The sequence below is a fragment of the Oreochromis aureus genome, linkage group 2 (genome assembly GCF_013358895.1).
Source record: "Oreochromis aureus strain Israel breed Guangdong linkage group 2, ZZ_aureus, whole genome shotgun sequence".
In the NCBI taxonomy this organism is placed as follows: domain Eukaryota; kingdom Metazoa; phylum Chordata; class Actinopteri; order Cichliformes; family Cichlidae; genus Oreochromis; species Oreochromis aureus.
Window position 1 is genome coordinate 19,560,568 of NC_052943.1, and position 12,082 is coordinate 19,572,649.

A 12,082-nucleotide genomic window follows, 5' to 3' on the forward strand; every position below is an offset into this window, starting at 1 on the left:
ACAGCTAATTTATAATCACCAGTTCACCTGGATGAATATTCTTTTATTCTCTTTTGGAAAAATAATTTTTTGTCCAAGATTTATTTTATAGAATGCGGAAAAACGAACATAGTACCACCGAATTTACCCAGAGGTGTATAAAAAGCTTTCATCACATTATGGAGAGAACTCTTAAAGATTTTTACAGCATCGTTAAAAACTTTAAACATTTTTTTTTTCTCTATCTGGATATACATTTCAGGATATTTACTCATTCACTAAATTTACTACACCTATAAAATTCTGATTTATTTATGTAGTTGCAAATCACAACATAATTAATTCCAGTGCTCATTCTCCTTTTCCCTGTGCACTGGTCTCCAGTATCACATAAGGATAAATATCTAATACTAGCACTCCTTTGTGATCACCAGCAAGTAGCTTAATGTAGTTTGTCTGTTGTTTAGTTGCTGGCTGGAAACCCAAATGCGATATCATTGTATTATGTGTAAATTCATGCTACTTCAGGCATATTTGGCGTGTCATGTTTTTACATTTTTAGCTTTTTATAAGTTTAAATAACACATGAAGAGTTAAAGCTGGGTTAGAGTGTTGTTTATGTGTAATTTAAATGCACTGTTAAACTTAGACTATTTAATGATGCTTTGCTGAAATGCTCTGTAGAATGGCAGGAAGAGACTGTAGAGCTGTCTGAGTTATCTGTGTGTTCATCACAAACAAAGTAAGAAAAACATTTCATATACAAAAGTGATTTGTTTCTGACCTGGTGTTAATATAAAAATTTTTGCTTGCAGCAGCTTGAAACACCTAATAAAATCTCAATACACAAGAGAAAAACATAACCAAATGAGACATGACTGATTTGTGAAAACAGGAAAATGAGACCGCTAATGTTAGACAGGCATTGTATACCGTGTCTCCAAATTACCTGTTGTTGGTCATTTTCCTCTAATAGAATGTCTTCAATCACATAAATCTTAAAGTGTAAACACATTCGGTAATGAGGTACCAGTGATATAACTCGGGGCACTCGACTATAATAATGGATTAGGGCTTTAAACTCAGACTCATTTATTTTTCACCCACATACATCACTCCTAATCAATGGCATGTCTTTCGCAATAACCCTCCCCCAGCTTGTCTCAGACTTTTAGACATTCCAACGGCGAGCGGCTCTTTTACTCTCAAACTTTATGTACTGTTTAAAGTTATCATAGTTTAATATTATAGGAAGATGATTATGTGAGAAATTAAATAATGTCCCCATTAAAGGTCGGAGCCATCAGACTGACTGACATCAGATGAATGGCAATGTGCCAGCTTAACAGCAGATTCTAAAACCTCAATAATTAAATACAAAGGCATTTAAAGGGCTCCTAGAATAGCAGGAGAAGAGAAGCAGCCTACAGGAAAAGTGTAGCAGCCATTCTGTCTCTGAAGCTTTTAGCTTCCTGCTCTGCCAGCAAGTGACCGCTGCTCAAATGTACTATATTGATAGAAGGAAAACTCGTATCCTTTATAATTTTATATCCTGTAGACTATTATGTTCACTAGATGCAACACTAACTCTTGATGTCTAATAATCACGAGCTCAGCAAAGGTGTATTTAGGACAGATGCATTAAGTTAGTAATGCAACTTTCACTTGTGCCGAATTCCATAATTTCATTCTCCTTTATTTCCTCACCTACTGCACTATATTAAAAAGTACTTTGTGTACAAAATGATACTTTACATCCCTTTTCTACTGGATAACCAAATGATTATCGCTTTGGTACACCTCACTACTCCAACAAAGAACACTGGCAAGTGCTTAATATTAACATTTAAAAATAAACGGTAACAGTGAAATTATAATAAATGTCTTGTGGTTTTGGTTAAACAGTCAGGCAGTGATGAAAATGAAATAAAAGAGGACAGATAGTGGAATTCAAGGCAGCTGTTAGCTTTAAAATTAAGTTTCTTGCATGGTCTTTAAAACTGCAGGCAGTACAGTCAGCACTGTTGCCTCACTGCAAGAGTGTCCTGGACTTGAATCTGCTGGCTTAGAGGGAGAAGCTTGCGTGGGTTCTCCCAGGGTACTCTGGCTTCCTCCCATAGCCCAAAGACATGCACATTAGGTTAATTGGGAATAGTAAACTGACTGTGAGTGTGAATGGCTCTCTTGTGTGACAAACTGGTACCTGTGACCTGACTTTCACCCTATAACAGCTGGGATCCAGCCCCACTGTGACACTGACATGAAAGAAAAGTGGAAGAATATGTATGGCTAGATGGATGGATGCTCAAAACCCACAGGGAAAAACTGAATATCGTTTTATGGCATAGACACAATGTACAAAAATATAACATTAAGTACCGCCAATTAAAACTAAACCAGTTTAAGATTCAAGATGTATAGTCAGCTTGAAATTCGTAGTGCAGTTCCTAGTGTTGCTGAACCGTATTACATTACGCTGGCAAGTAATTTTTTTCTATTTAGTTTATTTTTATTGTTATGAGCTGGAAATGTGGAAAAGTCTGAAAATGTATACTCATTTTTGTTGATTACCTTTAAATAGAGTTTAGAATGGATACTTGGCTTTATAATGTGTGTGTGTTTAGCTTAATACCATCTGAATAGTTGATTTTCCCTTGCCTGGCCATTTTATTTCACTTCATTTGAATCACTGAACAAATCAGAGGTGTGGGTGGTGATGAGTTCTGGAACCAGGCTACATTTTCCCTACAATCAGCACTAAATTACACAGTGAAACAGACTATGTGTTCCAAGAAATACAGAAAGTGAAATTGTTCCTCTCTTGGATCTTATTTGGATACCAAGGGGCCACTAAGAGAAGTGCTATAAAAATTTCAGGCTCTCTGACATAAATTATTCTTGTCTCAATCAAAGAAGTCCATATAAATGTCTGTGGAAGCTAAGCTGTTAATGAGCTAATTCTTTATAGTGTGATAATATAATTGCTAGACGTAACATAAAATTTGTTGAATTTCGAGCTGCAGTGAAACAACACCCCTTTAAATTGCATAAGGTGTTATATAATCTGTGTTTTAGCCAGAATGGGAATGGAGCCAGGGTTTTTAGCCCTTACGTGTCATTGATGTTAGGGTTCACATGCATCTTGTGTCCGACATGGGATTTCTTTGTTAAAGTGGCATTAAGAAGAAGCATGGGCTTTCATCACGTAGGACAGAAGAAAGCTTGTGATGGGTTGTCTCTTCGCCATGGGTGCTACCTGCTTCAAATGAGATTCATGACAAATCCCCCCTACGAGAGGCCGGCCAGTATGCTAGGTAATAGCATGCGTGGCAGTACTTATCTATCTCCATTAAAGACACAGGTCATATCCCACAATGTCAAAACCATTAAATCACAGAATATAGCATGATGGTAGGCTTAAACCGGGTGCTGAAGCAGCTGTGATTGAAGAAGGTGCTTTTAAATGATAGATTCTGTGCACTCTCTTCTTAAGATGAACTAAATCGCTGTAACAGGCTTTAATCAGGAAAAATGTTAGAAGAGAAATAAATTTGCATTCTTGTCACCTGATATTAAGTTTTCACTGCAACCATTACTAGTCTGAGTGCCACTAGAGATCACTTCTGATGCTTTCACTCAGTTAGACCTACTAATATTAAATGCAATCATCTTGTCCTACAATTGGGAGTTGCACCTTGATATGAAATCACTGGGATGTAACTGCGGCATACAATTTTCCGTTTCAAGTTAATACTAAAAGAAAAGCTTATCTAACCTTTAAAAAAGACTTGCACAGCACAATTGTGCTTAATTCTATATAATTTTGAGCTTCGGTGTGGACCCGTCACAGTGAACACCAGCGCACATTTATCACACAAGATAAAATCAAAGCTCGGACAGTCAACTACTTGCCTCAGATTCATTTTAGCTTTCCATAACAGCGCAGGCAAGAGTGATTCACTCTGAACTCCATAAGTCCTCTGAATGTATAAACTGACCCTCTGCTAGATTAATGTCTTCCTCAGTACTTGCAGGTCTGGGCCGAACATCATCACTGTTTGTGTCTCATCACAGACCAAATCAACCAGATTACGCCAGGTGCAGCTAATTAATGAAAAAGCACCAATGGAACTATTTTAAGTCATTTCCAGAGCTCTTTCAACCAAGCCAACAAGCATTATAAAGCTGCAACTAATTTATTATTATTATTATTATCATCGTTGAAAAATATGTCACTTATTTGTTCTACAAATCAAACAGCTTGTCAGGTTTGTCTCGCCAAGTGTTTGAAAGGAAAAGGAAAAAAAAAAACAAAGGAGAAAAACGCTTGGATTGTGATAACCTGAAAGCATGCATGTTTCCAGGGAAAACAGACTTAAGAATTTAAAGCTGTCAACTAACTCTATCCAATTAATTGACTCATTATTTCAGCCCCTAAGGAAACACGTCTGGTTCTTATCAAGGGAACAATAAAAGTGAAATGACACACACACACACACACACACCCACACACACAGGGCGCACTCCAGTACATATGCCTCAAAGTGCCCTACTACGTCCTAATATGCTGTATTTCTGTGTAGTTCTTTGCTGGAACGAAAATCTTTCACCGTTCTAACTTGATTTCACAGCAAAGTGAGGCAACAAAACCAGAGGAATAATCTGACAATGCCAACCTCTAATGGCCCAATTCCCAGCTGAGAACTACGACTCCTGGTGTTCAGTTTAAGAGCACTTTCTTCCAAAATTGTGGTCATTTTGAGATCACTCTGTGTTGACTTGCAGGTATCTGGAATAGTGAGGAGAGCTTGGTAATGTGCGATTTTATTTTTCTGCCCACAAGGCTGACTAAATGAGTTGAGTCATCCAACCAGGCTGTATTTTCTGACCTTTTACAGTTGGATCTTGGCTAATTAATTTAAGCAGATGGCTAAGCAGACTTAGACTTTCTTTTGAATGAAGACATGCTTTTTTATGACAAATATTCAAATTTTAACATGAATATGCAGGTTTGTGAAATTAAATACAAATGGGGAGTTGCTACAAGGCATATGGCCATATCTCTGTCTTTTTCCAGTTATCCATTACCAGCCAGATCATGCCAAAATAAAGTGCTTTCATCAAAGGTCAATATGGAGAGAAAAGCTGACTCAAAAAGCAAACTGTTTTCCCATTCAGCATTTCTTACTGGCATCTTCTTTCATTTCTCTAATGAAGACCTCCAATGTGGATATTAATAATGAATAAAGGAGTTAGATACAGTGCTTTTTACTGTCTTTGTTAAGCAGGAAACCTGGTGCCAATTAAATTGGGCATGATGCTGTCTTGTGTTGCAGCCATCAGTGGGTATAATCATAATAGTTAACACTGTGGCAGCAGGACTGAGATTGACACATTTGTGTATAATGACAAAGAGACACTGAGACCCAACAACAAGCTGCTCTTCTCTTTGAAGACAGTGGACTGTTACCACAAAAAAATAAAAAAAAATAATAAAAAAAAAATCAATATTCCAGCTCCATTCAATTACACAGAGAGCAGGTACCTCAGTGACACTCACAGCAATGACTGATGTACTGCTGCTGATGGTCACTTTTAGAGGCTTTACTTGAAAAGAAAAAAGAAATTCTGCTATTTAAAGTTTGAAAATGTATATTTAAGGGTATTTTGACTGATAAAGCCATTTAACATTTTTTCATGATATGAACACATGTCACGTGGATATGTATCATAGTGCATTTCGTATAAATGCAGAAGTTAAGCCAAAGATACTATACACATCAATACCTGTAGTGGGAAAATGCACCTACACTAAAAGCATCCATGCACGGACACCTACGCTCACACATAAGCACGTGCACGTAGGCATATCCGTTTTGCATAGCCGACCACACAGGCTGAGGAATACCGCTAATTTATCATTCTCGTTCTTGAGTTATTGTTGATTAATTAAATGCCATTTTACGGAAAGATTTGAAATACAGTTGTGATCATACAGTCATCCTAAAGGCTCAAGGAGGGGACAACCGATGAACTCCTTCCAACTTAATTTCATCAGCTTTTTGCAATCAAAACCCGAATCGTGATTGTTTTACTTTGTTTCCCGGGCGAGGACAGGTGACATTGGTTAATTGGTGCTCTAATAGAAAAGACAAGTTTTTACTCACCCAAAGTTATAAGATGAAAGAGATAAACTCCCCACAGATCCATCTCCGTTTGAAATTTGAATTTCTGGTTATGCGTCGGAGCTACACCTACAGCAGGATAATTACACGGTAAGAATGAAGTGCCCCTTTATGCATTTGGAGATCATTATTTGCGCAAAGAGAATAAGCTCTTGAAAAATCCTCAAATCGTCTTTTTCTAGTTGTCCCTGTCTTTTTTTGTCTTACAATCCCATCAGTTACTTCCAAGTCGCTGTTAGAGTCGCGCTTTTGCGCAAAGGCAGAGCCATGCGTAATATTGTGAGGGGAAGTTGTCCTGTGCGTTGTATGGTCCGGTATTGTCAGAGAGCCTTCTGTTGCACGTCGAGGTGGTCACACAGGTCCTTGAGTCCGCTGCTGGAGAGATGCAGAGTGCTGGGGAGAACCACTGCCAAAGACGTGGGGTGGGGAGGAGGGGGGACTGTTTGTGTAGGAAGGGACATTTTAAACCGCATGCTTACGTGGTCAGGGCTTAGCGGTGAAAATGAGATAATGTTAATTCACAGAAACACTATAATGTTATGACTCAGAGGACCTACAGTGTGGGGAAAGTAGTTAACTGTGTCTTCACTTACTATGTGATAGGTTGGATAGAATTTATTGAGCATCTCATGTTTTCCTTATAGTTTCTGATTTTCTAACCTAAAAAATGTAGACCATTTCAAGCAGTTGACTATATACTTTTAACTTTAATCACTACCTGAATTCCATGAAACAAGGAGATAAAGAGCTCCCTTTTTTTTTTTATAATTCCTACTATTCATTCCCATCCTTTCTCATCACCTCAAGGTCTAACACTTGTCATTCAAATTGCTTATATAATAAAAAGTATGAGATTTTGCAGCCAGAGTTAATAAAAAAGAGACTTAAAAAGAAAAGTAAATTGGTACTTTGAACTGAAATAGAGGAAAGTGTGTGAGCTCCCCAAATGTTGAATGCATGTATTTTCTTGGGGGGGGCGGAGAAGAAGCCGAACAAAAGGTTAATAACAATACAGACTCTTAAAAAAGGCACATTTGGGACATTCTCAACCAGAAGTCTGTTTGATTAGGCTTCTTTGTACAAGCTCTAACAGTTGAAATTCATGTAGTAATATGCTAACCTAACATCATTATATGAGGATATTGATGTGACAACTAATACAGACACATAAGATAAATACAAGACACCATCTGATGGCTGAAAACCAAAAATACTTTAAAACTGTTTTTTTTTTTGTTTTTTTTTTATGCACAGGACAACACAACACCTTGATAGCTGTGTGAAAGTGACATGTTTCAAACAATATTAATACACTGCAGTCTTATCAAACTATAAAGTTTTCTCTTTTGTTTCACGGAAAACCTTTAATGCTTGCCCCCTACAGAGAGGTGGATGCAGTTCCCAGTCAGTACTGACAGCCAGACCTACAATGCTCAATTTTCAGAGCTGTTCACTGTTTTGAAACAGACAGTTATTGATTCTTTAGTGTTAAGAATTCAACTTTCGCACCATCTGTTCATTTTATGGTTCAGAGGCCCTTTTTGTTCGAAGAGAACATCAGTAGACCAGGATGTGCATTTAGAGTTTGTTGACTGACCACTTTAGTGCATCTCCAAAACGGCAGCAACAAATAGAGTTTCCAGATGATCCATGCAAACAAAGCTGGTGAGGAGCAGATAACAAAAGAGTCACAGTATTGGATCAGCCAGACTCAGTGTGTATGCTTTACTGTATATTTGTGCACGTGTTTGTGTCTATAAAGCAACCAAGGGTCCAAAAGGATGATCCAGCTGTGTATGAAAGACAGAATGAAGACCTCGGAAGGGCCATTTCCGCCTGTTAGTATCATCTTTACTGCCTGTGGCTGCTGTGCTGTAGTGCTTCAATGGACTTACATGAGCCAGCAACATTAATTTAAGCATTTTCAGAGCCATAGTTGTTTCAACTTTTTATTTTTTGCTGAAGTCTCACATTGGAAAAACTGTAACTGTAAAATGTCTTTATGCCTCAACGATTGTAATTTTAGTTCCCTAACAAGTTTGCAGTGAGAATATCTGGAACAATACATTAAGGACTCCCAATGGAAATGTTAAACATGGGAAGATGGGCTCTGAAACTGCTTTCTGAATCTTTAAAGAGCAGCTCGGTGCCATAGGGATTTCTTCATACATATTTGCAATGTGCATCGGCATTTGTAATTCAAATTAACATCAAATTTGGAAGAATGAAAAAGCCCAGTAAATGGTTTTGGGAGAATTAGAGAGCAAATGTTTGTTTTCTCATAAACCATTAGTCTCCTGCTCCTTCCAAGTCTATCGTGGATTCAGAAAGGTCTATTTTATGCTCAAATTAGGAAATGTTGACCAAATGTGATCTAATCCCCTCCGCTAGGAGTTCTCTTGTAGATGGACCTGCCTGGTAAACATGATTATGTTGCCCTTTGGAGACTAAGTTACTGCCAGTAGATCCAGAATTTCATACTTCTTTCAGTTTGGAGAGGAGGTGCTATTTAAACATGGGAGATGGACAGCTCTGTTTTTGCTTCAGGCACAGGTTCATTGATTTCCTATCCTTGTGACACAGAGCAGTGAGGACACAACATTAATGAGGGATTAGTTATTGTACCCATAATCGCTGGTGTCAAAATCACCAAACTGGGTGATGAAAAGAGGCTTTGTAAATATTTGTTGAAACCATTTAGCAGCCATATTCACTGTAGGCTGATTTCTGCTTGAAAAATCAAAGCATTATATCCTCATTGTCTAGAGTTCCCTATTTGTTGGATACTTTTTGTTTAATTGTTATTCTATGACATTGTGGTTTGGTTTTATTGCTGATGACAGTACAACAGTTAGGCAGCATATACAACAAAGGAAGAATACACCACACTGAAAATCATGCTCCCCGGAGGAGCTTCCATCATAATGTGAAACCAGGAGTTCAAAAAGTTAAAGAAAGGCCTACAGCTGATACAAAAAAAAAAAAAAAAAAAAGACTTTACAGTGTGAAAGAATTATTTGACTACTCATAAAATTTCAAAAGCTACATTAAAACGCTTTAGTTTAACTTAGAGAAATGTAGTATCCATCCATTCTCTTCCACTTATCCATTTCAGGGTCATGGGATGTGGTTGGGGCCTATCCCAGGTGCAATGGGGCAAGAAGTACAGCCTGGACAGATCACCAGTCTGTCACAGGGCTATCTAGTAGCCTAAAACTAAAATTTGGATAGAAGAGCAAGAGATGGGTGCATGGATTTGTCTAGTGGTATATTGATGCAGACAACAGGTGAGGAAGATTCCCGACATGAGTTTTGGGTAGGCACCAAAGGAATGGAATTGTGGATGCAGCCAGCAGCCATAGACTTCCTCTGGAGATGTCTGACTTCTGTGTTGGAGTGGGGTGGAGCGCTTGATCATTCCAGGGGGAATTATGTGTGCAAGTTAATCTGCTTCAGGCAACTGATCAGGATGTCTCCTGGGCACTTCAGGCACATGAACATCTGGGTGTCTGTCCTGGATGAGTTGGAGGAGGTTGCCGGGGATCAGGATGGATCGATCAGTTTTTCAAGCAGACAATTATGCCCACTCATACAACACAAGTCAATGGTGAGCCATGAATTTTGTTCATATGTGAGGGTATGCACTCCGTCTCTGTAACATATACAGCTGGTTGGATATTGTTAGGTTCATTAATGTTAGTTCCCCGAACACTATATTCCAGTAAGGAAAGAGCATTTGAAATTACTCAAACATGACTTATTGAGATAAAGAATTAATCATTGTATTTGGTGTTTAGACTCCAGTGACTTATCACGGCAGAACAGAATCCCAGCAGTGACTGGATTAAGAACAGGACCCACCAGAGTCTAGATGCTGGTGTAGGTGAAGATGGAGATCTGAGTGACATGAATGTGGTAGAGGGGGTGAGGTGGGGGGGGTGGATAGCATCAAATGAGAGTCTGACAGAGCACGCATCGTGGAGGATGACTGGCTCAAAAATAAAAAGTCACAACAGCAACCTTTACCTCCCCCCACCCCCACAGGGCCATACTAAGGATAAAGTAGCTAAGTGAATAGCCACAAGACAACGACTGAGATGAAACATTATATACAATGCAATAATGTTTAAATAGTGACTTTGCTTCTAATTACTGCCAGTTTGTTTTCAGTTATGTTGATATTGTACTAATCACTTCTTTTGTATACCTATTACCATAATACGAGATCAGACCTTTCTGGCCTTAAGAAGCATTAACTGCCATTTGCTCTCTGCTGTTGTAAACAAATGGCACTCACTTGAACCTGTACCAGGGTGGATAATCCACCACAGCAAACATAATGCCTTCAATTTAATTTTGTTACTTTGTTGCCCAAGTTGAAGATTTGTTCTACTCTGCTGCCAATCTTCTGACTTTTCCCAGCAGGAAAATGTAAAATGTGCTAAGCAAGAACTTAAGCATTACTTTACCTTTTCTCTTTTATTCATTTCTAACATATGTGGATCATTTACAGTTGTGGTCAGAAGTTTACATCTTCCACGCAGCACCTTCACTGTCTGCAATATAAGAGAGGATTAAGCCACTCTAAAAACAATCTATACATTAATTGGTGCCTGCTGATACAATGAAATAAACAAATAAACAGCCACACCGATTAAAATGGTCATCAGCTATTCGCTGTCAAGTTAAACCAGTTTTAAAACAAATTACAATAGCCACCGGCGTACAAGGACCGCGGTCCTACAGCCAGAAATCCACCCCAGCAAAGCAGCAGCTTGGCAAGCTGCAAATTAAAACAGGACATCAATTACACTGGAGAATTTACCTCAGAAGGAATATCTCTCCCACTTTGCTTCATGTCGGTTTTTCAGTTACCCGTCTCCAGGTAACTAAAATAAGTATCGTAATAAGCATCGGCAAGAGGTGGCGGAGTCCATTACAAGTTTCCCCACAGGCATAAAACAATGTTTTTTCCTACAGGGGTACAAATAACTTTAAACCTCTACCAAACTCTACCAAAACTCAAGCAGAACATTTTCTGTGACCTACCTCTCCAACAGAAGGCTATGCAATCCACACCAAGCTGTCATAGAAAAGCTAAAACGGCCAAATAGCACAGCTTAGACCACACGTTGACACAGCTCCAGGTTCACACAACAGATGGACTAACTACCTGCACCTGTGCTTATAAAAGGGAACAACCTAGCCCCGCCTACCAGGGGCGGTTCCCAGACTCAGGTCTCACCTGTCACATAAACACAAGTTCAAACTTCAGCACCCAAGTCTTCTTTTCTAAAAGTCATTAAAGATGCATACTGTGCAATCATTCCACCCTGGAAAAAGAAAAGTTACCATGGTATTTATGTTCATGATGAGTGTACATAAACTGTTAACCACAACATACAAACACAATAAATAACAACGCAACACTTGTTTTAGGGAGGACGGTGGGTTAGAACTGGAAGCATAAGCTCATGTTTAGTGCTCAATAATGGGGGTGGCGTGTATTTCAACACTTCTCTCTGCACCTTCAAACATCACAGCTTTGACTTAAAAGGATCCCATACATACTGCTCCCAGGATAGTGACATCATGTCTGTACTTGATTGCAAACAGAACAGTAGCTGTTCTCTGTGAACGCTTGAGACATTTGCTTTTTCTCACTCTTCTCCTTTTTTTGCATCTTAATGAACTAAGGACAGATTTGAAACAGCTTAGACTGTCTTCTTTTAAATAACAGAATTGTGTTTCTCTATTAAAGAAGTGTAATGTGATTTATTAAAGCTTAAAGCTTAAACTTTGCACCATACAATTTTATTGCACTGTTAAACATGCAAGGAAATTTAGAACTATGTAGTCACAACAATCTGGCAAGCGTGTCACCAATACCATGCCAAATAGAGTGATGCTCAATCGGT

General features: G+C 38.6%; 1 protein-coding gene across 3 annotated transcripts in view; it reads right to left on the minus strand.

Annotated features, from left to right (window-relative positions):
* Nucleotides 1–11,314, minus strand: part of gfra4b (GDNF family receptor alpha 4b) — a 56,267-nt gene extending 44,953 nt beyond the window's left edge. Inside the window, exons 1-4 of one of the 3 annotated variants that reach the window (XR_004199555.2) lie at nucleotides 11,214–11,314; nucleotides 10,990–11,138; nucleotides 10,634–10,720; nucleotides 9,284–9,678 (exon numbers count right to left, since the gene is read on the minus strand). Coding sequence is in view for 1 of the 3 variants with exons in the window: in XM_031741491.2 (XP_031597351.1) it covers nucleotides 6,147–6,189 (43 nt within the window). In the remaining 2 variants the exon portion in view is untranslated. Of the gene's footprint in view, nucleotides 1–6,146; nucleotides 6,533–9,283; nucleotides 9,679–10,633; nucleotides 10,721–10,989; nucleotides 11,139–11,213 lie in introns of those variants that run through there. The other 2 variants (XM_039620377.1, XM_031741491.2) reach the window with 2 other exon arrangements.
* Between the last annotated feature and the right edge of the window lie 768 nt (nucleotides 11,315–12,082).